At 56.6% G+C, this 21539-nt stretch overlaps 6 protein-coding genes across 6 annotated transcripts; 3 read left to right on the top strand and 3 right to left on the bottom strand.

Moving 5' to 3' along the window:
* Nucleotides 1-2393: 2393 nt before the first annotated feature.
* On the bottom strand, nucleotides 2394-3871 carry BXZ73DRAFT_91841 (uncharacterized protein; the record flags this gene model as incomplete). The annotated part of the gene is made up of 4 exons (XM_048026133.1): nucleotides 2394-2544; nucleotides 2891-3075; nucleotides 3103-3535; nucleotides 3642-3871. The coding sequence occupies 4 exons, from the start codon at nucleotides 3869-3871 to the stop codon at nucleotides 2394-2396; spliced, it is 999 nt and encodes a 332-aa protein (XP_047874664.1).
* Nucleotides 3872-6207: 2336 nt separating this feature from the next.
* On the bottom strand, nucleotides 6208-9789 carry BXZ73DRAFT_79988 (uncharacterized protein; the record flags this gene model as incomplete). Its single annotated transcript, XM_048023198.1, has 10 exons — nucleotides 6208-6278; nucleotides 6324-6486; nucleotides 6536-6673; nucleotides 6714-6893; nucleotides 6949-7293; nucleotides 7341-7575; nucleotides 7624-7742; nucleotides 8328-8737; nucleotides 8789-9454; nucleotides 9543-9789. The coding sequence occupies 10 exons, from the start codon at nucleotides 9787-9789 to the stop codon at nucleotides 6208-6210; spliced, it is 2574 nt and encodes an 857-aa protein (XP_047874663.1).
* Nucleotides 9790-11026: 1237 nt separating this feature from the next.
* On the top strand, nucleotides 11027-14172 carry BXZ73DRAFT_51982 (uncharacterized protein; the record flags this gene model as incomplete). The annotated part of the gene is made up of 9 exons (XM_048020726.1): nucleotides 11027-11162; nucleotides 11212-11723; nucleotides 11771-11972; nucleotides 12024-12252; nucleotides 12303-12432; nucleotides 12480-12658; nucleotides 12712-12808; nucleotides 12864-13322; nucleotides 13489-14172. The coding sequence occupies 9 exons, from the start codon at nucleotides 11027-11029 to the stop codon at nucleotides 14170-14172; spliced, it is 2628 nt and encodes an 875-aa protein (XP_047874662.1).
* A 1141-nt stretch (nucleotides 14173-15313) lies between these two features.
* BXZ73DRAFT_91839 (GroES-like protein) lies at nucleotides 15314-16514 on the top strand (the record flags this gene model as incomplete). Its single annotated transcript, XM_048026132.1, has 4 exons — nucleotides 15314-15579; nucleotides 15636-15717; nucleotides 15770-15965; nucleotides 16027-16514. 4 exons carry the CDS (start codon nucleotides 15314-15316, stop codon nucleotides 16512-16514), a joined length of 1032 nt encoding a protein of 343 aa, XP_047874661.1.
* Nucleotides 16515-17280: 766 nt separating this feature from the next.
* On the top strand, nucleotides 17281-19028 carry BXZ73DRAFT_104502 (uncharacterized protein; the record flags this gene model as incomplete). The annotated part of the gene is made up of 3 exons (XM_048015911.1): nucleotides 17281-18372; nucleotides 18429-18936; nucleotides 18988-19028. 3 exons carry the CDS (start codon nucleotides 17281-17283, stop codon nucleotides 19026-19028), a joined length of 1641 nt encoding a protein of 546 aa, XP_047874660.1.
* Nucleotides 19029-19434: 406 nt separating this feature from the next.
* On the bottom strand, nucleotides 19435-21075 carry BXZ73DRAFT_104501 (uncharacterized protein; the record flags this gene model as incomplete). Its single annotated transcript, XM_048015910.1, has 3 exons — nucleotides 19435-19472; nucleotides 19529-19874; nucleotides 19933-21075. The coding sequence occupies 3 exons, from the start codon at nucleotides 21073-21075 to the stop codon at nucleotides 19435-19437; spliced, it is 1527 nt and encodes a 508-aa protein (XP_047874659.1).
* Between the last annotated feature and the right edge of the window lie 464 nt (nucleotides 21076-21539).

Genomic DNA, 21539 nt, shown 5'->3' with positions numbered 1-21539 from the left:
AAGGCGGTGACGCGGTACTGGAGGAGGTGGAGGGCAGCGCAGGTGGAGGGCAGCGCGGGCGGAGGGCGACGCGAGGCGTGTGCAGAGGGCGAGCGCGAGGCGGGGGAAATGTGGGGGGTGGCGAGGTGGCGAGGTGGCGAGGTGGCGAGGTGGCGAGGGTGAGGTGGATGAGCGCGACACGGACAAGGGCAACGCGCGAGACGGGCAAGGACGCGCGGAGAGCAGAGGAGGTGGGACTCACCAGAGCAGATCAGGGCCGCGGGGACTCACCGCGACCCCATAACATAGCCCCTGGTCTTGAGAACGGCCGCGCGCGAGCGTGCGATGATGCCGCATGGACGGAGGGTGGGGGGCGAGCGGAGGACGAGCGAGGATAGACTAGAGAGGAGGAGCAGCAGCGCGCGAGACGCCGCGTTCTAATCCGAACTTTGCCCAATCGGGACGGATTCCCGCGGGCAGACGCCTGATGCAGGCGCCAAATGCGCTCGAAGTGAAAGGGGATAGTAATGTACCAATATCTCATTCACATTCGCACCAAATCACACACGGATGATATCGTCAGAAAGGTGCTTCGATTGGCTTTCGAATTATATAACTTTTGTAGTACGTACACACATATATGAACTATTACTCAAGAATCTGCGGATAACCCACGGATAGAGCCGCAGATCCGCTAGTTTCCAGCCCTCTTGATCCGGAGCCGCTGGGAGCCGGAGCCGCAGAGAGCTGGAGCCGCCCGGCTCATGATCCCCGGCTCACGGCTCCGGATCATTGCGGGTTTACCCGCGAAGTGAGCCGGAGCTGCAAACAGCCTTAGTTTCCATCAATACTGCGACAAGCAAAGCATACCCGAAGCCGCGCGCTTCCCCGCACCCGACATTCTCTTGGCATCTTTCGTCGCGAGCCACGCGGGCTCCGTCGCGCGTACCACGATCGACAACTGGATCGCGGGTCTGGGTTTCTGGCACACGCTCCACGGCGCGCCATGGCGCCTCACCGACATGCGTCTCCTCAAGTCCGTACGCGACGGAGCATCCAAACGCGCGCCCGCGGCCAACGCCCCACGCGCACCAGTCACAGTGGCCCACATGGAGGCGCTCCTGCGTCAGCTTGACCTCACAAACACGTTCGATTGCGCTGTGATGGCGGTGGCGTGTTGCGCATTCTGGGGGTGCCGACGGTAAGACGCTCATGAGCGCGCACGATACACGAGCTCACTCCACGCAGGTTGGGAGAGCTCATCATCCCGTCGGCCGGCGCTGCCAGGGCGGACAGGCACGTCTCGCGTGGAGTAACTGTGGAGCGGGGAACAGCACATTACGGCACGTTCGCGTGGTTCTGCATCCCGTGGACCAAGAGCACAAAAAAACAGGGCGCCAAGGTAGTCCTCCGAGACGTCGAGATAGAACCCAAGCCGTCTTACGCGCTACTCCACCACCTATACATGAACGACGCGGTGCCGGGACATGCGCCACTCTTCAGCTTCGAAACGGGCGGCGGAGGTTGGGCGCCCATGACGCGCGACCTATTCCTGAACAAATGCGCGGCGGCTTGGCAGGCGGAAGGCCTCGCGTCTCTCACAGGGCACTGCTTCCGCATCGGCGGGACCACCGAGTGGCTGATGAGGGGGACCAACCCGGACATCGTCGCGGCCTTGGGGGGCTGGCAGTCCCAGGCTTTCCTGAAGTATTGGCGCAACATAGAGTGCATTCTCCCCTTACATATGTCTCAGAAAACAGACACTGCACGCGTTCTTGTAGCTAACGAGTCCATAAGCGCCTGGAAGAAGCGCACTAAACTGTAGTATCAATTCACTTGCACTCGCTGCTTGGGAGAGCCGCGCCTCGGGATCGCGACTGTTGGTGCTCGTTTTGGGTGAGTCGCTCTCCCTCGCGGGAAGGGCGGGAGCGTATCCGCATAGCGGATCGACGGGAGTCGAGCGGGATGGGATAGGACCGCGAGGGGACGCGACCTCCGATCGCGTCGTGCCTAGCTTCGGCACGCTACCCTCCGGGCGGGCGCTCCGCTTTTCCCATCCCACGATCTAGCATGTGACATGTGGGAATCCATCCATTCCCCCTGAGACACATGCGACCCATCCTATCCCTAAGGCCTATCCCACTAGGCAAGACACGCGATTAGGAAGCACAGGACAAATGCGTGAAAGATTGCCGAATCGGCTGGTGGTAAGGTTGGGCTCAGTCACAGCCCGCCCCTATGCTGAGCACGTGAGATCGGCGCTCAAATCAGTTATCTTTGCGCTAGACGCCAGATAAGTCCAAGATAAGTCCCCAGCAAAGACGCCAGAATGCGCGCACACCATCCCGAACACACAGCAGGATAGTGACTGGGTGCGCGAGTAGATAAAAGCATGCAAATGAACGTTATGTATGCTATACAGGTGTCGTGATGTCCGCGCGCTCAAGTATCGCCCTAGGGGGAAGCCCACGATGGCTAGCATACTTCTTTGTTGCCCAAGCCGCCTCCGCTCCGTTGAGACCGTCGCGATAATGCTGCATGAAGCGCAGAGACCTACCATAGAATCTGGGTAGTAGTGTATGAGATGGATGACAACATTGTACGATCCAGTCACAAATACCTGCGCATTGAGACAAGCGGGACGGAGTTGAGAGACACAACTGTGTTCTTCTCCAAGTCTGCTTCAGTTGAACTCAGCACGAGCTTCCGGTACTCCCGTTTTGCATAGCACCAGCATTGCTCAATGGGGTTGAGTTCAGGGTGAAACTTGGGAAGAAACACAACCCGGAAGCCGCGGGCCTCGCAGTGTGCCTGAAGAAGTGTCTCCTCGTCGCGGAAGTCAGGTTCATTGAACAAAAGCCGTCGGCAGCAACAATTGAGGGCAGGAGGAGCGCATGCAAACTTAATGCACTGTGCCTTCAGGTCTTTCACCCCATTGTATCCACGCTCTGTCAAGATCTGCACCATCCCCTTGAAGACACCGGCTTGCGGGTGCCCTGTCTCGAAATAGAGGGGCTGCGGCTGGCCGTTCGGGAGGCGCCCATCGCGCATTGGAATCGTGGTCTTCAGTGGCTTCCCATCGCTGCCGTAGATGACCTTCCCATCGGGTCCTGTCTTGTTGACCTTCACGCCGAATGGTGGGTGCTCTTCTCTGGTATGAAACTTTGACATCTTCCGTGCAGAGAGCGCATCATCTGCGCGTTTCACGTGAGTGGGCGCGTTATCGAAGATAAAGACATGTTCCTCCTCAGGAAAGTGCTTTTCCAGGATGTCCATAGCGGTGGTGGCGTGTGCGAGGATCTCTTCGTGGGTAAAGTATCCATCTCTATTCTTTCCGGCTTTGAAGAGAACACGAGCTGATTCCCTTCCGTCAGGTGAACGGAGCCACCCATGATCGGCCGACATGAAATCAGCAACCATAAGTGACATCCCTTCCCCTTTCGGCCGTGGTACTGCCGTTTCTTGCTCACGAACCCAGCGCAGGGTCCGCCGATCATGGGCATAGAAGGTTGATTCATCGTGGAACCAGTGCACGACTTGGTGTTCTGCCAGATCACTGAACTGAGTGAGTTATCTTATCAGCTTGACCAGAAGTTGATGATCTCATACCTGTGATTAGATAGCGACTCGGCTGTGGCTGCGGCCGTAGTTGCGCGCGGCACCTCCACCCGTCCACATCCCATGTGCGCGTCCGCGATAGAGCATCTGCAAAGACAGGTAGGAATATCTTCTGTCTATAATTGACCACATCTTCGCGCTCGTGCCCGTCGACGTACTGCCCAGTTGGCTCATGCTTCCAGAAGCGGCCCAGCTTGCGCATCCATCTCTTCGCAGTCGTGCGAGAGACAAGCTTGGTGAGCCCGAATTTCACAAGGTTACCGGGGAAGGCCATGAACGAGACAATGTCTTGTGCTTGAACATACATGCCGACACCTTGTAAGTGCAGCTCGAGTGCGAGCTTGAGCTCAAGATTGGTTTTCAGTGCTGATCGTGACCACGTATGCTGAGGAGCAGCTGGGAGTGTGGGCTTTGCGCCTGACAGAAACTTCCGACACCACCTGCGAAGCGTTCGCGCATGATTTGGCGCGCAACCGAGCTTCTGTGCAGTCGACACGGAGGTCTTCTTCCATCCACGCACAGGAGCGCTGTCGTCCAGATAGATGGCTAGAAACTCTCGCATCTCCACGAGACGGCGGTGAAGCTGCGGGTTTCCCGCTTTGAAAGGCAAATATCTCCTCTTCTTCGTCTTTGAGCGCGGCCACAGTAGCGCATCCAGCAGCTTCAGCCCCGCTTCTGTAGCCTCACGCGTGGGCGCTGATTGAAAGTGTCCTCCGGGTCGCGTGTGTGGCCCCGGAATGATGCTTCGGATCTGATTGGAAGAGGCCTTCGGCGGCATCGTTTGGGATCGCGGGGACGACAACACAGTGGAGGATTCCGCTGGAAGGTCCGCAACCGGCAGTCTGGATGCCGTGTTCCCGGGCGGCAGCTGAGGTGCTGCCTGAAGTTGGGACATCTCCACAAGCATGCGGCGACTTCTCTCCTGCAGCACTTGCACGTCGTGGTTCAGCCCTGTGATGCGTGCTTGAAGTGCACGCTCCACTGGCACCGGGGGCTGCATAGCGAGCTCAATAAGAGGTTTTGAAGAGATGGTATGATATCCATACCAGGTTTTCCTTGTTTACACTCGCTTTCAAGACCTTCTTCTTCATACACCTGCCTAGGTTCTTCAACCTGGACGCTTTTGCGGTGCTAACTCGACCCATGGTTGTATGCCAATGCCATTCTGACAGGCTTACTCAATAAACTCCATTTCCTGGCGCTTTTATTGACGCCTGAACTGCGCTCGTCTGCGATGGCACCGCTCACGATGCCACTTCCTTTCCCGCCTTCTCTCGCCAAAAGGAGCTCCAGGGAGTTGTAGCCAAATACTATTAGTACAATCCTCCGGAAACAAACCAGGAGAAAATGCTTCATTCAGAAAAGTACATGGTTTACAATGAATCCTCCACCCAGACGGACGCATTTTGATCACGTGATGGGGCGGGCTGTGACTGAGCCCAACCTTAGGGAGAGATTGAACAACGCGCCGTTGTCCCTTTGAAGAGCCAAACAGTGTAGTCATATATTACATACAAACTACCCAAGCAAAGGCCCGCTGGCACAGTGGCATCGGTGCTGGTCTGTGGTTTTGGTGTGGGGTTCGATCCGTCTGTGCGTGTTTTTGCACCTCACATCTAGCGAAGTTATGCACAACCTGGCTCTAGAAATATTTCTTTGTGCTACATTCAAAGGAGTGGAAAAGCTCATGATGTGCGCTGCTTGGTACCATGAGGGCAGGCTGTGGGGGGAATGTGAAAAATGACACTGCACGGAATCGAACCCTGCACCCAAGCCAAGCAAAACAAAAGTACCGAAGGTATGTCAATGCCACTGCGTCAGCGAGCCTTTGCTTGAGTAGTTTGTATGTAATATATGACTACACTGTTTGGCTCTGCAAAGGTACATTGACGCTGTGCGGCTGTCAACTCAGATCCGCTTTGCGAATGACAGTTACTGATGACTCACGATCTCAGCAGATCTCCCTCATCTTGTCAGCTCACCGTCTCCTGTGCATCTGGTGTTTGGCGATATATGCTCAGAATACCGGTATGGACTAGCAGTCCGGTTTTCAGCCAAATCAGAGCAAGAGAAACGTGAAGTTCGAGCATTCCAGACAAAAAGTGGTCGGCAACGCCAATTCCAGGACCCCGGAAACTTGCCTGGGGGGATACAGGGGGGGAGTCGATATCCCGCGCTTCAGTTCTCGCCACCCCTTGCGCCACCATCGCGACCTTTGCGACCAGCCTCTTGCGACCTGTCTCTCTGAGTCTCTCATATCCAGTGCCCTTGCCTTGTGCGCACAACCAATATCCTTGAAAGAAAAGCTTATAGGACATTCGGAGCTGAGCGAGAGATTTCCGCTCCATCAGTACTTTGCGTTGACTTCTAAAACCTCTAAAAGTTTCTAACTTTAGAAGTTTAGAGAAGTTAGAACACTTTAGAAGTTTAGAAGCTTTAGAAGTATATTTTAGAAGCAGTTAGAAGCTTAGAAGCAGTTAGAAGCTTAGAGACAGTTAGAGATGATTAGAGGCACATAATTAAGGACAATTTTTCTGTCACACTGGTATGAGTGGAGAGGTTGGCATATTATTAAGACAGTGAATCTGTCAGTATAGTATCTAAGTATAACTAGTAGGAAGACATTGGAGAACTATCACGGTTGAAGTGTGCACCAGAATCATCATCATCATCACTACCATCTTGCAATGCACTAGAAATAGCCTCATAATGATGAGTATACCTACTTGCCCCTTGAAGGATCAAGTCCTGCTTCTCTGGGTTGTCAATAATGCAAGAGACTCTGTCCTCATACCACTCCTGAACCTTGTTCCGAGAGGCACGGGAGCCAAAACCAGCATTAGCAGGGAGCTGCACTCCAGTCTCATACATAGAAAGGCAGTGGTCCACCTGCAACAGATAATGTCAGCTGATGTCCACACACACAATATGAACATACAGTGAATGCAGCCAGGGCGAGTGCCCCAAAAGGGAAGTCGAGATCCATCCTGCTCTTCGCAATGGTATCTAGGTGGTGTGCAAACGTCCGTAGAATAAGCGTGGAGCCAAATATGCCTTTCGCTGGGGTCTGATATGCCTGTGTTAGCCATGTGCTTGAACAGTATGGCCTTACATACCTTCTTCGTTGCACCGATCTTGTAGAAGGCGGCGCTCTGGCGGTCACGCCTCGCTCTCGCCCACGCAGCTACTTGAGGCGCCGTGCATCCTGGCCCGAGCTCCTTGGTGTACTCCGCCTCGACAGCATCACATCCGACCTTCACAAACTTGCTTCGCCACGGGTACATCTCATTCCCGGCCTGCACAAGACACTTCAGCACATGTACCCGATGTATGACAGGAGCTATCACTCACCGCTATGTACAGCTGGCTCTTCTTCGTTAGCTCAGTGTCGTCGGTAGGGTAGATCCGGCGCCTAGCTTCAATACACGCATCGAGGAGGTCGTCGCCGTGGTCGTCCGCGGTGTCAAGAGGATTGCACTTTGTCCCGAGAATGTCAATCACAGAGGCGAGGTACACCTTCTTGACATCACCCGTGCACCAAGCCGGTAGCTTCTTGTTGGAGCGCGACACGTCCAGAGGGACGTCTGCCACTGCAGTCCGCTTGCGACGTCGCTTAGGTGGTGGTTTGGCCGGAGACTCGTCTTCGGAATTGTCTGGGGTGCCGGAGGCGTCGGCCGTCTCCACGGACACAAGGCTCTGCAATGGTCTTAGCCTGGCTCAACGCATAGACGGCAAAGGAATACCTTCATCCGCCTACTGCCTCCCTTCTTGGAGGCGGCAAATATGTCATCTCGCCGGAGATGGTCTCCGAATGTGCTTGTCAAATCCGGGACGTCGTGCCGCATCTGTCGGGCACGCCAGCTTGCCAAGTGTGATGATGACGCGGGAGTTGGCGTCCGCGAGGCAGGTGCAGGCGTATCTTGCTCCCAGTTCTTGTTCATGACGGGACCCGTTGGTTTGAACTTCTTGGCCGATGCACTGAAAAGAGCGTCAGATAACAGACCTTTGCGCGAACACGCAACGTACCTGCGAGACGCCACAGTATCGCTGCGAGGGCGCTTCGGAATTGCAGCACCCTGACTTTCTAGAGCGGTGCGGACGACTTCACGGCGTTGAGACTTTTTCTCCTTCTGGGACATGGGCTTCTAGCGGATCTTAGTCAGTGGCTGAGACGTGAACACACATCAGAGCGCGGGCGGGGAGCCTGCCGGTGAAAAGGAGACGCCGGCGAGGAGCAGGCGGCCGTGCAGAGGGAACGGGTTCTCAAGGAGACTTCGCGTCCTCGGGATACGGAGGAAAGGACATGGACGAAGAGGACGCATGCTCGGCGTGAGGCGGCGAGAGGAGGACGCGGGCACAAACGGTGCGGGTGCAGACGACGCAGGCGCAAACGACGCGGGCGAGCAGAGATCACGTCCTCGGGGAGAGAACGGATCCTCCGCGTACTACAGAGAAAAGGACTGGCGAGAAGGTGCAGGTGAAGAGGACGCGAGCGAGCAGAGGGGACACGAGCATAGACGACGCATGCCCAGCATACGGAAAAATGAGACAGCAAGGAGAGGATGCGGGCGAAGAGAACGCGGGCGAGTAGAGAACGCATCCTCAGGTAGGATAACACGTCCTCGGCATATGGGCCAATGAATCGGTGAGGAGAGGATGCCGGCGAGCATAGGACGCGTCCTCGGAGGGAGAACACGTCCTCGGCGACAGGGCAAAGAGCGCGGGCAAACACGGAACGCGTACGGGGCGAAGGACGCGAGCAGAGAACTTGCCTTAGCACGATGGCCTCCACCGCCTGCCTCCCAGGTGTCCTCGTCGTCGTCAATGTATGTCGGGGCCTTGCGACGCCCCTTCCCCTTGTGGTTGAAGTTGATGGAGGGTTCGGGATCGGATTCGTGGTTGTCAAGATTTAAGTCGGCGTACTGAAAGTCGAGCATTTGAACATCTTGCTCATAGGGGATGTCGTCGAGTCCTGGCGTCGGTATTCCGTAGTCGCCGCGCTCGTGCTCGTCGTGCGCATTGTCGTCGTCATCTTCGTTGTTGTTGTCGCCATCGTGCTCGTCGGTTTCGTCGTCTTGCTCTTCGTCCTCGTACTCGTGGGCAGAGTCGGCGGATTTGCGAGCGGTGCGGGGACGGTTCCCTTGGATTTCAGATGAGCAGTTTAATAGCGAAAACGGGCTCCGACACGTACGAGCATCTGTGCGAGGGGTTTTTTGAGGGTCGGGGCAGGTCTCAATCTCAACGACAAGACAATTGGGGCGGGAAGCGTGCTTGCGCCGTCTGGGAGGGCCTATAGGATAGACGGGTGGAGGGAGGGATCCATCGCGGGTGGAGGGGGGCTCATTCTCGTCGTGTGCGCGGGGGTGGGGGTCGGAGGGCTTGCTGGTTCGGCTGTTTTCAGATGTCGAGGCGTGAGGGGTGGAGTGCGAATGTTGCGACGTTGACGATACACTCGGGAAGAGCTGCTCGTCGTCAGCTCGAGCGGCATTGCTCTCCAGGACAGTCTGGCGAATGGCGGCTCGAGCTGGAGGCTTCCGTGCGGCTTCCTGGCCTGCGTTGTTCTCGTACTGTCGCTGAGCTTGCATTTCCGCGACCTTGTTGAGGCCTTCGGCTCGGGTGACTGCAGCGCGCTGCTTGTTTGCCCGAGCTGCAGCGACCTCGTCCCGCTTGCGGTCGGCCTCGCGCTTGATGTCGCGCCTGTCGCGGACATGGACGCCGAACTTGCGGGCTGGATGAGCGTCGTGCTGCGACTTCTGCCGTAGCCCGTACTTATGACCGCTATCATCGGCGGCACCGGCAGGAGCGTTGGGAGTGGCGGGAGCGTTGGGAGCTGGGGGAGCGGCGGGAGCGTTGGGAGCTGGGGGAGTGGCGGGAGCAGGGGGGCGGGGGGATCTGCCAGCACGCTCGGCATTTGTACGCAGATGTTGAAAGAAACTGTTACTTACCTGCAGCGGGCTCTTGCTCCTCCGGTTCTTCGTCTGGAAGCTCGTCCTTCTCTTCGTCCTTGTCGTCTTCTTTGTCCTTGTCGTCCTCTTCGTCCTCGTATGGATTCGAGTTCGTGTCGAGGACCCTCCAGGCCGGCGGGTCGTCGTCGTTGGTCCGGCGTGGGCTTCCAGGTGAGCTGCCTCGGTCTTCTTCGCTGCCTGTCGGAACGTCGTCGTCGGAAAAGATGACGGCACGGCGCCTGGCCATGCTTCGATTTGTGTTGGCGGGTGGGGAACGAGGGACTTCCAACGCGCCTCGGACGTGGCAGGCGCGCGATGGCGACGCGTGTCCGGCGTCTAACCCTTCGGTCTCCGCACGTCTCCATTTCCATCCCCCTCTTCCTCGTCCTCGTCCCCCTCGTCCCCCTCCTCGTCCCCATCGTCCTCCTCCGGCCAGTCCTACAAGTTCAACATTATCTGCATCTCCCTCCACATCGTCCATTTAAAAGACGGTTCCGTCACTTTTATCACGCCCGCCAGTAAGTCTCAACAGCATTTTTGTCTTCCTCAACTCACTGTAGCATCGGCCACGCAAAGACGTCTAGCACCCCCAACCGCCTGCGAAGAGCGACGGCACAAGAGGCGGTGTTCAGAAGTGTTAGCCGGGCTTCAGGTGCGTATCTCAGCTTCATCCCCCACACTTGAAACCAACACCCCCTACCATTAGTTGTTTCTACCTTGTCCGCACTACGACAAACCAGCACCCACGCACCACCTCCGCAAATTCTGCAGAAGAGCTTCCCCCGTCCTCCACACACGAAATCCCGTCCTTGCTGTGTCGTCCATACCGCACTCAAAGGACCCAGCCCCATCCTCGCCGCGTCGTCCTCGTTTCGTCCTCCACGCCGCGTTGTCCGCCTCACGTCGAAGCCCCATCCGCGCCGCGTCGTCTGCACCAGGACCAAGCTCCATCCGTGCTGCACCGTTTGCGCCGTGTTGTCCTCGCCTGCATCCTCCACGCTGGGTCGTCCACGCCACGTTGTCCGCATCCCATCGCACTCAAAGGACCGAGCCCCATCCTCGCCGTGTCGTCCACGCCCGCGTCATCCGTATCGCATCGAGGCGCCGTGTCGTTCGCACCGGTCATCCGCGCTGCGTCCTCTACGCTGCATCATCCGCGCCCAGCCGTCCAAATCGCACTGAAGCACCATCCGCGCCGTGTCATTCACCGCGCACCGCCCTCCAAAGAACGAGCCCCGTCCGCACCGTGTTGTCACTCCCATTAAGTCGTCCGCACCGCTCCTCCCTCCACTGAGCCCCATCCCCACTGCGTCGTCCACCCCGCGTCGTCCGCGCCGAATCGTCCCCACCCCGCCACCCTCCACGGACCGAGCCCGTTGACGACATATTGAATCGCCCTGGGACACCCGAACATCGACTCGCGCCACGCGTGACTCCTGACGCGGGCACATCCCTTCAAAACATCGGCAATCTCACGGCTCGCAATGACTAGAAAGTGCCCTGACTGTGCGCGCACTTTCGGCCCCCACCGTGCGTTCAGCGAACACGTGCGTCGCTACCACCGCCATCCCAAACCTCCACCTCCTCCGAGTACTGTCTACGAACACCCGGACCTTACAGGTGCGTTCTATTCTATCATCACTTTGTGCGCTTGCTGACGACGAAGTAGGACGGCCATGCGACCAGAACGGCGTGTATCTGGATCACGGTGTACCACCTCCTCCCCCTGAAGAGCGTGCCGATACAGCCCCCTTTCCCGATCGTGCGGCCTTCGACTTCGCATACACCACTTACGGCAAGATGCAAGGCTCTGAAGCGGATATCAACGACATCCTCCGCGACTTCCGCGCCCGCGACATACTGCGGGGCGAGGATGATGCCGAGCCACTGTTTCGCTCATACGAGCATCTTGTCGCTACCGTGGACGCTATCCCGGAGGGCGATGCGCAGTTCACCTCCGTCTCCGTGAGATGGGCAGGTCCTGTCGACGAGCATAGCCCTCAGTGGAAGCGTGAACCCCATGTGGCTCACCACCGAAATATCATACAGACTGTCCGAGTCATGGCAGGAAATCCAGAGCTCGACGGGCACTGGGACAACACGCCAAAGGCAGTCTTCAATGCCGATGGCACGCGATTGTATTCGCATCTCATGACAGGACAGTGGGCATGGAATCAATCGGTGTGTCCTTGATGTCGGTCGCTTGCATATGTGCTAAGTCTTCATAGGACAAAATTGCTACGGACCCTCAAACACACGGAGCTATGCACACACCGGTCTTGCTCGGTGCAGACAAGACTACCGTTTCTGTCGGCACAGGCAACCGTTCCTACTACCCGCTCTACAGCAGTCTGGGGAATATCCATAACGATATGCGCTGCTCTCACTCGGATGCAGTAACTGTGCTTGCATTTCTGCCAGTCATTAAGGGTGCGATTGATTGCCCTCTCTATGGATGTAATGCACTCATGGCTCTCACAGGCACTCGAGAGGACACTAATGATAAGGAGTTTCGCCTGTTTCGGAAACAGGTGTACCATACAATCATTGAACATGTCCTTTCTCCACTCCGTCCTCACATGCACATCCCACTCCCTCTCCGCTGCCCTGATCAGCACTGGCGAAATGCTATCTTTGACATTGGGCCTTTCCTTGCAGACTACCCTGAGCAGGTTGATGTCTCAGGCATTGTACAAGGCTGGTGTCCCAAGTAAGTGCAACATGCTTATCACCTCTTCTGCTGATGCTCACTTCACATAGATGTTTGGCATTCCCCGATGAGCTTGACAACAAGGGCCCTCCGCGCTTTCGGGACCTTAGCGAGCACATGCAAGATGTGTTTGACCCTGGAACTCTATGGGATAATTTTGGTCTCTTACAAGATATATTGGTAAGTGATTTGGTCAACATGTCATACTTAGTCTGATCCAAGTGTAGCCATTTACATATTCCTTCCCTCGTGCCGACATTCATGAACTAGTGACCCCTGACCTGCTGCATCAGCTTGTTAAGGGCACGTTCAAGGATCACTTGGTGGCTTGGATTGAGGACTACATTGTACTCACCTCAGACACAGAGGTGGAGGCAAAAAAGAGACTGGATAGTCTCGACCGGCGGTATGCTCACTACCATTATAATGGTATGGCCCTTTCTAACTTGTCTATTATAGGCTTGCAGCAGTGCCTAGCTTCTCAGGACTCCGACGTTTTCCTGATGGACGCCACTTCAGCCAATGGACAGGAGATGACTCCAAGGCTCTCATGAAGGTATGTGGATGTTTGACCAACTTCTGTGTGTAACTGTGTTAATCTACCTCATTAGGTTCTTTTGCCTGCGCTTGTTGGTATTGTGCCTGATGAGGTTGTAGAGTGTGTCAGAGTCTTCCTAGACTTTGCATACCTTGCAAGATTGTCAGTGCACACTACTGACACTATCGCACGCATGGAGGCCCTGCTTGAGGAGTTCTGCACTCTTCGTCATATCTTTATCATTGCTGGTGTTCGAGTGCACATCTCATTGCCTCGGCAGCATGCTTTAGAGCATTATGCTGAGGCAATTGAGTTGTTTGGCTCCCTCAATGGGCTTAGCACTTCTATCACAGAGTCTAAGCACATTGAGGCAGTCAAGCGTCCTTGGCGCGCATCTAACCGCAATGATGCCCTCCCTCAGATGCTGCAGCGGAACGTTCGTATGAGCAAGCTGAATGCTCTGCGGATTGCTCTTGGGCATTCAGGTCTGTTGGAGGGTGAGATCACTGACTGGGCTTTGCGAGAGGTAGGTGTTAGCCCACTTCATTGTTGAGAATAGCACTTACTAATCAATGTTAGGTTGGACGACTCCCTCCATATCCTCCACGCAATCCGGCTGCAGCTCGCCAAGCTGAGGCAGAGGCTGAAGTTACTTTTCCTGCCCGTGCTGGTATGTTTTTAAAGTATTCTTAACACAGATATCACTCATCAATACTCTTTTAGCATATCACAAGCGCCTAGCTGCCTTAGGAGCTGAACTTGGTGTACCTGACTTCCATGCCAGGGTTCGCCGCTTCTTGCGTGCGCAGATGTTTGCTGGCCTGGACGATCCTGAAGAGATTGTGCCTTTGCTAGACTGCCCACAGATATCCCCAGAAACGCGGATGTCTGTTTATCTCTGTGCACATGCCACCTACTTTGCTCCAAGTGAGCTTAGTCTCCCAGGTGGTATGTACTCAGAAATAATCAGGTGCAATCCTAACTGGATGAATGGGGAGCCAAGGTTTGACACAGTATTGGTTCAAGTTGGCACTGAGAATGACCCTATGCGTGGTATGGTGGTTGCTAGAGTTCGCAAGTTCTTCTCCATTCCCACACAGTTTGAAGTGTATAGATGTGCTCTTGTTGAGTGGTTTGACTTAGTTTTGGATGAGCCAGATGCCCTTACAGGCATGTGGGTAGTTGAGCCTGAAAAGGTGCATAACCAACGAGCTATTGACATTATTCCTCTTGATTCTATAGTTCGTTCTTGCCATCTTATCCCATACCATGGAACTAGAGTACTTCAAAAGGGTTGGAACCATTATGACACTTTACAGTCCTTCAACTCTTTCTATGTCAACTGTTATATTGACTACCATAGCTTTGAACTACTAAAATAGCTCTAATATGTATACACATATCAATGTCACCAATTGATCCCTCTAACCCTTCTAACATCTCTAACTTCTCTAAAACTTTCTAAAAATTTCTAAAAATTTCTAACACTTCTAGCAAAAAAATCTCTAAAATTTTAGAAGCTTTAGAAGCTTTAGAACATAGCAAGACTTACGGATGTCTCAACAGAGTGCTCCGCCTCTCTATTGAAGCTGCTACGGGGAACCGCCTGAGGAGTGCCGAACCGACGAGGAAGGTGGAAGAATCATGGTCAGCCCGTGCTCGACTTACATAGGAGGTGCTTCTTGCGTCGGTCGGTACGGTACACACATTTTCTTACGAATGTCTGCGGGCTTGGTCTCTTACCCGTTCTCCAGCTATCCATATGGCTCGTCGGACGCCCCAACGGATTGTGCCTGGTTATATATACCACCTCACTCTACCAGGACTCATTGCCGAAGTCCCTCGGTGCTACGCACGTCCTTGGCCGCAATATCCCACAAGCGGCTCGCCTTCGCGATCAAGGATATCACGAACGGCGCAATGCTGATGTACGCTTGCGGTGCCATTCGACCGGAGAAGCTCCTTCTTGCGCACAACTGGTCGCCTCCGGCATACCAATCTCGAAGGACGTTGACGGGAAGATCAAGTCAGACGACGGCGAGCGTAAGTATCGCCCGTGAATGGAACCAACGTGCTCGGCTTCGGGTTGTGGAACTTGCATCTCACCAACGGCGGAAGGAATGCTTAATCGCCGTATGTCATACCGCTGTCTTGTAAGGAGCAAGATGCTATGATAGGTTCGTCGCTACCCCTTAGGAATTGGTTGCTTCTTTTCTCATTACGACACCTAGACTACGAAAACCCCTCACAAGACCACGAGATCCCCTGCATACCCACATCACGTCCCGCCAACTTTAGTCCATCTTGGTCAGCGCGAACCCATTTGGTCTTGCCGGAGTGTGACGGCGAACACTTATATCTGCGCAATGTCGGTGCTCGAGTGGGTAGTCTCCACCACAATGCCGTCCAATCACTCAGCCACGGTCCTAAATACAAAACCTCGTGAACTAGCATCATCCGCGTCCTGAAACTGCATAGTTCACCGCTCCCACAGCCACCCCTCCATTCGTATCCTTCAGTACTATGGCTCCGAAGACGCAGAAGATCCTCCTCGTCCCTTCCGAGCGCGCTCCTTGGGAGCTCCGCACCGAGTTTCCTGTCCCCACCCCCGAGCCCGGCGAGGTACTCATCAAGGTCATGGCTGCCGGACTCAACCCCGCCGACTGGATCCTCCAATCTGCTGGCGCGGATTTCATCGAGAGCTACCCGTGGACGGGCGGGATGGACGGCGCCGGCGTCGTCGAGGAGGTGGGCGAGAACGTCACCAACGTCGTGAAGGATGACAAAGTGTACGTCTTCGTCCAACTTCTCGCGCGTTTCGGGACCCGTGTTGAAACCGCACTAGGCTCTTCCCCGGCGCGGTAGACCCCCCGCGGAACTCGTCCTTCGCAGAGTACAGCGTGGCCGTCGCCGAGAACGTCGCCCGCGTAAGTCCTCGCGCTTTCGACGCTCCCAGCCGAGCTAAAGCATGCGTACCAGGTCCCGGAGAACATCTCCCTTGACCAGGCCGCCACTATCCCTCTCTGCTTTGCCACCGTCGTCACCGGACTCTGGAGCCGCCACCCCGACGCGCAGTCGCTCGACATCCCCGCGCCGTGGGAAGAGGGCAGCACGACCAAGTACGCGGGGCAGCCCGCGCTCATCTTCGGTGCCTCTACCACCGTCGGGCAATTCGGTACGTCCCGCTCGCCCGCCACCGTCCACGCTCGCGCCGCTCACCCGCCGGCGTCCGGCAGCCGTCCAGGTCGCGCACTACCACAGATTCTCGCCCATCATCGCCTTCGCTTCGCCCAAGCACGAGCCCTGGCTCAAGTCCCTCGGCGCGACGCACGTTGTCGAGCGCGCGCTCCCCCCCGCGGACGTCCTCGCGCTCCTGCCGTCGCTCACGGGCGGGAAAGGCGTCCCGTTCGCGTTCGACGCGAGGCCGACGCCAGAGTCGCTCCCGCTCGCTTACGACGCGCTCGCGCGCGGCGGGGGCCTCGCGTGCGTGTACCCCAGCGCGCCGTGGCTCGACGGGCGCATCAAGCCCGAGGACGAGAAGAAGTTCGTCCGCCAGTTCGGGTCGTTCGGCGTCCCCGTCAATAAGGCGCTCGGGGTCGAGGTGTATAAGCGCATGACGGGGTGGCTGGAGGACGGGACGATCAAGCCGGCGAGGGTGGAGTTGGTGCCGGGGGGGTTGAAAGGCGTCGAAGCGGGGCTAGAAAAGTTGAGGAAGGGGAGGTGAGCGGGGTGAAGCTGGTCATGCGGCCGCATGAGACGGCGTGAGTGGTCACGGAGGACGAGAGTAGTGACGATTTATACCCTAAAAGCATTCGAAGACCCCTCCCACGCGGGAGTATAGATATTGTGAGTTAGAGCAGGCTGTGAATACGGACGAACTCGCCGTAATCCGCCCAAAAACGGCCGCGGTGGACATCTACTTACACCATCGGTCAGTCGACCGCCAACTGTCCTTGAATGATAGAGCAACAGTAATGTTGGGGATCTTCGCTATGTATGAACTTGACGCCAAGGTTAGTCGAGTATGTCTACCAGGTGGAGAGCTCCATACACGAGGTTTGGCCCAGGTAAGAAGCTTGCAGGTCTGGCAGCAAGTTGGCGGGCTGACGCCCCGCTTGCTTTTTGCCGTCAACCATCACCATCCACTACCGTCGTCCCTTCCTCGCTCCCTTGTCCAGACCTGACTTGCTCTCTCCACCGCTTTTCTCGCGTATGCTCTCGCTGTCCTCTCCAGTGATCAGAATCGTCTGGTTTCCTGCACCTTTCCTCCTTACAATTCGATCGCCTGTATGATGAATGGACAGGCGAGCTAGCTGGCTGGGACCACTTACGGAGGAAATACGGGGGGCATACAGGGTGCGCGTGTGAGTCTGGGTGGGCCTGACTCGCAGTCACGCAGCATGTGTACGTGTCGTGATTTGTATCCTTCCAGCGACCATCAGTCTCCAACCTGGCTCCCATCCCCATCCCCGTCCTCACGCCTTACTTTCATGCCCCCACTTCTACTGTCACTCAATGAAGACGTTCTCTTCCTCATTTTCTCCCTATTGAAAGCACCGGAGGCCCTCGCTGTGGCGTGCTGCTCCAAGGCTGCCTACCGCCTCGCTATTTCCCAAGTCTTTTTCGATATCCATGCAAAAGGCAGCAGTCCTCCGATTGAAGATCAACCCCGATTGGCGAAGGTATGCTCGCTGCTGCTGAGCTGTGAGCCAGTGTCCCAGGTCCCTCGGGTCCACTACCTCCGTCGGTTCACCCTCGATTGCGAGCCCTCCTGGCCACAGGACTTTGCTCCACTCTTCACGGATTTCCTATTTAAAGCAGTCAATCTCCAGTTCCTCCTCATTTCCTATGTCGAGGAGTTCATCCGAGGAGATTCCCGGCTCGGCGAGGCCATCGGCGCGTTGTCCAGACTGGAGGAACTTGCTCTGCACGGCATGGAGGCCGTCGCGACAGCCTCTCTCCCGGTCATGCTGCTCGGCCAAAAACTCACCGATCTACACCTCGAGTTTGGTCAGGACGACTTGGATCTCGACTTCGTCATCCGCACGCTCGCCTCCCTCCCACTCTTGGACGTTCTCCACCTTTTTCTTCCCGAGTCCTTCTCTCAATTTGAGAGCACTTCGAAGGACTTGAAGTTGCCACAGGTCCATCGCCTCCATCTTTCCTGCCCTCCATCGGCATACTGCGCGGTCACTGCCCGTTTCTCCGCCCTTGTCGCCTTAGATGCGGACCTTTATTTCTGGCGCGACGGGCCAGTCACTGGGCCGGCGGCTGGCAGCGGCTGGCCTGCGCTCCAGAAATTGACTTGTGTCAACCCGCCCCCGCACGTCCGGGTGGACTCTGCCGGGCACATGCATAACGTCCGAGATTTGCTCGTCGGACCCTCGAGCTCTGTGCCCAAATTCACCCCCGTCCTCCACGCCGCGCGCCCGGTCGTGGTCGAATTCGAGACTAGCGCCTTCAGGTTGGTGGACCATCCGTCGTTCTGGCCGGACCTGTGTCGCGCAGCGCCTCAGCTGCGCTCTCTTCGTGTCACGATCCATCCCGTAGCCGACGAGTTGCACTGCATGCTTCCGTTCGTGGTGAGCATCCCGTGGTCCTCCGGCCGTCTTGCGACTGACAGCCCCAGCATGCACAGGCACCAATGCTCGACGCCCTCTCATCCATATCTCTTCTCCACCTGTCGCTCTTGCTACCTTTCCCTCCGAGGCTCTCCCCGAGCGGCATGCACATCGTAACGTCCGTACGCAAAATGGAGCTGCGCCGACTCAACGCTCTACGCGCGCTCCCGAGGCTCGTCACCACGAACGCACTTCCGAGCCTCCGTGTCCTCCACATCGGCCCCTACACGCCTCGCCTGTTCACCCTCAACGAGGTGATACTCAACTTATCGCATGGAGCTCAAATTCGGCCAAAAGTATTGGAAGCGCTGGAGGCGGAGGAACGGGGTGCTACGGATGCGTGTCCTGAGCTGGAGCAGCTGCGGAAGCTGAAGCGCGAGATGCGAGTCCGTGACGAACGGTGGTGGTGGGTCGGGGAGGACGGCGGTGGCGGCCGGACGTTGGACGAGATGTGGAGAGAAGACGGCGAACGCGCGTGCGGAATCATCTGCGGCTCGTCTTTCAATGCGAACACGAGCTTTGAAGGTGAGTGTTTAGGGCCTCCAGAATGTGTGCGTCGCTGAGCACATGTTTTAGGATTCTTCACCGAAAAGCGTCGAAGCCGGTTCCGACTCTGACTTGGAGGAGTGTCGGAGGCGTGAGCAGGGAGGTCGAGATACCAGAGGGTGGCGGGTCGATGAAGGGATCGGGGTTTTCGCGACGGAAATTCTCGTTCGTCTCCACTTGACGGTCGGATGGACGCATACTGCGCGCCACGCAGGCAGATTTTCTTTTCTGCAGATAGTTACTTATAAAAATATCCCCATGAACGATGATTGAAAGCCGTCCGTGCATGGAATGACATCGTATTGACTCGGTCGTAATTTTGGCATACGACCATTCCACTATGATTCGGCTTCCACCCCGTACAAAGACTTTAATGTACCAGCTCTTCCCTGGCATTTAGAGAATCCTTTCCTCTTTCAGCGTAGTTGTGGAGGAAGGTCGCGATTGAAACGGCGGCAACGCGCTCGTGCTCAACGCTCACCCCGGCACGTAACGACACTTCTCCGAGTAGATGTCTACAGGAAAACAAGTCAGCCGCTGCTCCAGGTCAGAGCTCAAGCCATCTCCTCACCGTCAAGATCGGACATGCAAAACGCCTCGTGCTGCACGAGCCGCAGCGCCCGCTCCCCGTCCTCGCGCCAGAGCTCCACCAGCGACGGCGCGTCGCCCCCGTTACCGCGCTCGACGCGCCACCACTGCGTGTATCGCACGCCCTCCAGCTTTAGCCGCCCGTCCGACACGCCCACGACGCGCAGTGTGGGGATCGCCGCGGCGAGCTTCTCTGGAAACGCAGCGAGCGCGCGGAGGCGCTGGTGCTCCGCGTCAGGCTCCCCCGGCTTCCGGTCAAACAGCCTTGGGTCCGCCTTGAGATAGACGCAGACGAGCGGGAGCCGCGCGAGCTCCGCCGCGAGCGTGTCCTGGCGTGTGGAGAACATCGGGTGAGCAAGGCGCACTCGAGTCAGACGCGCGACGTACCGGGGGCATCCACAGCATCCGCGGCCTCTCGACCTCGGTATCGTCGTTGATTGAGTCTACGTCGAACTCGGTATCGACCTCGTCGGACGATTCCACATGGAGCACGAGCGCGCGCAGGTGTGGGGCGGCTGCGGCGACCTCTTTCCAGAGAGGTCTCGTGGGGTCGGACAGCTTGGCGTCCGGCGCGACTGACGCCTCCAGGTAGAGGGAGCGCGGCTTGAGCACGGCGAGAACGCGCGAGAGGCGGGACGCGGGTTCTCTCTTCGTGAACGAGATGCCGTCCCGGGTGAACCACCAGAGCATGGAGAGTCGAACGTGTGTCGCGCGCACGGCCCGTTGTTCCAGCAACGAGACTATGGGGTCTTTGGCCCGCATGCGCAGAACCGTGAGAGTGAGTCGAGGGATCGGGGAGGGGCGCCACGTGGGTCGTGATTTGTGAGGGTCTTCTGTGCGCAGATCGTCGAAGCCGAGTTCGAGGGAGGTGAGGTTGGGACAGAGATAAACGAGGTCTGTCGCGGCCTCGGTGACGCCGTTGAGGTAGAGCTGCTGGATGGAGGCGAACGGCGGGTACCTGGCGATGTCGACGGCGGTGGTCGGATTACTAGCTTGCTCTATCATGAGAGAATGCAGGCGAGGGAAGGACGCAATGGCGGAAATGAGAGGGGGGAGGTTGTAGGGAACGTCTTCATGTCCTTGATAGCCTATGCAGAGGCTCGTGAGATTGGGAGAGGGGATGCTTTGGATCGTCGGCAGCATTTTGTCCTCGACAGAACCGCAAGAGAGCTCCCGCAGCTCCCGCAGTTCTGCGAGGGCTATAGAAAGACGCGGGTCGTCATGGAGGAGAGACATATCGGTTATTTCGAGTGAACGGATGTTCTTGGTTGCGAACAAGACATCGGGAAGCTTGTCGAAGTTGAGATGGATCGCTATCTCACGGACATAATGAGCGTTGGTGGGGAGATTATCATGCCACCAGGATACGAAGAAGGCCTCATCTATCGGAAGGACTGTCCAGAGTCTTGGAGAGGAAACCATACGGAAGCGTTTGCGGGTGAGCGACAAGGCGCAGAGATCTCGCTTCTTGAGATAGGAGAGGATGATGAGCAGAACGTCGTTGTTGAGACGATCTATGGGAGGTGCCATGGCTGGGGCCTGGAAATGAATAGATTAGCACGTTGGCATGAGTAATACCCGCAAGATAGCACTTGCCCCGGAGTTTTGACCTGGAGATGAGGACCGTCGAAGGGTCGTAAGGATCATTTACGAGCTGGAAAAATGAGCAATTTCGTTAGCAAATATGCACATAAACCGTGTTTGATTGGTGTGTCACCTGCGGACTCTAGGTCGTGGTGGTAGGTGACGAAGCAGATTTTGCGGCTTATCTCGTCGCCAAGGTCAAAGTAGATTAGATTAGATGTTGCTCTCTAAGTATTTATCGGTTGATCAACCACAAGGAGCTTCGCGGCGAGTCCATCAACGGAATAAACATCGAGTGAGTGTCAGAAATACAACGAGCTCGCTCCTAGTTGCGCGGGAGAGGTCGAGAACGAAGGGGGCTCTGCTCGACCCCATGGCGCGATCAGCAAAGCCCTTGATTAGGCCTGCCG

This window comes from Epithele typhae (assembly GCF_022376455.1).
Source record: "Epithele typhae strain CBS 203.58 chromosome Unknown BXZ73scaffold_52, whole genome shotgun sequence".
Taxonomy (NCBI): Eukaryota; Fungi; Basidiomycota; class Agaricomycetes; order Polyporales; family Epitheliaceae; genus Epithele; species Epithele typhae.
Note: the sequence above shows the minus strand (reverse complement) of the source record. Positions and strands in the feature narration are given on the sequence as shown.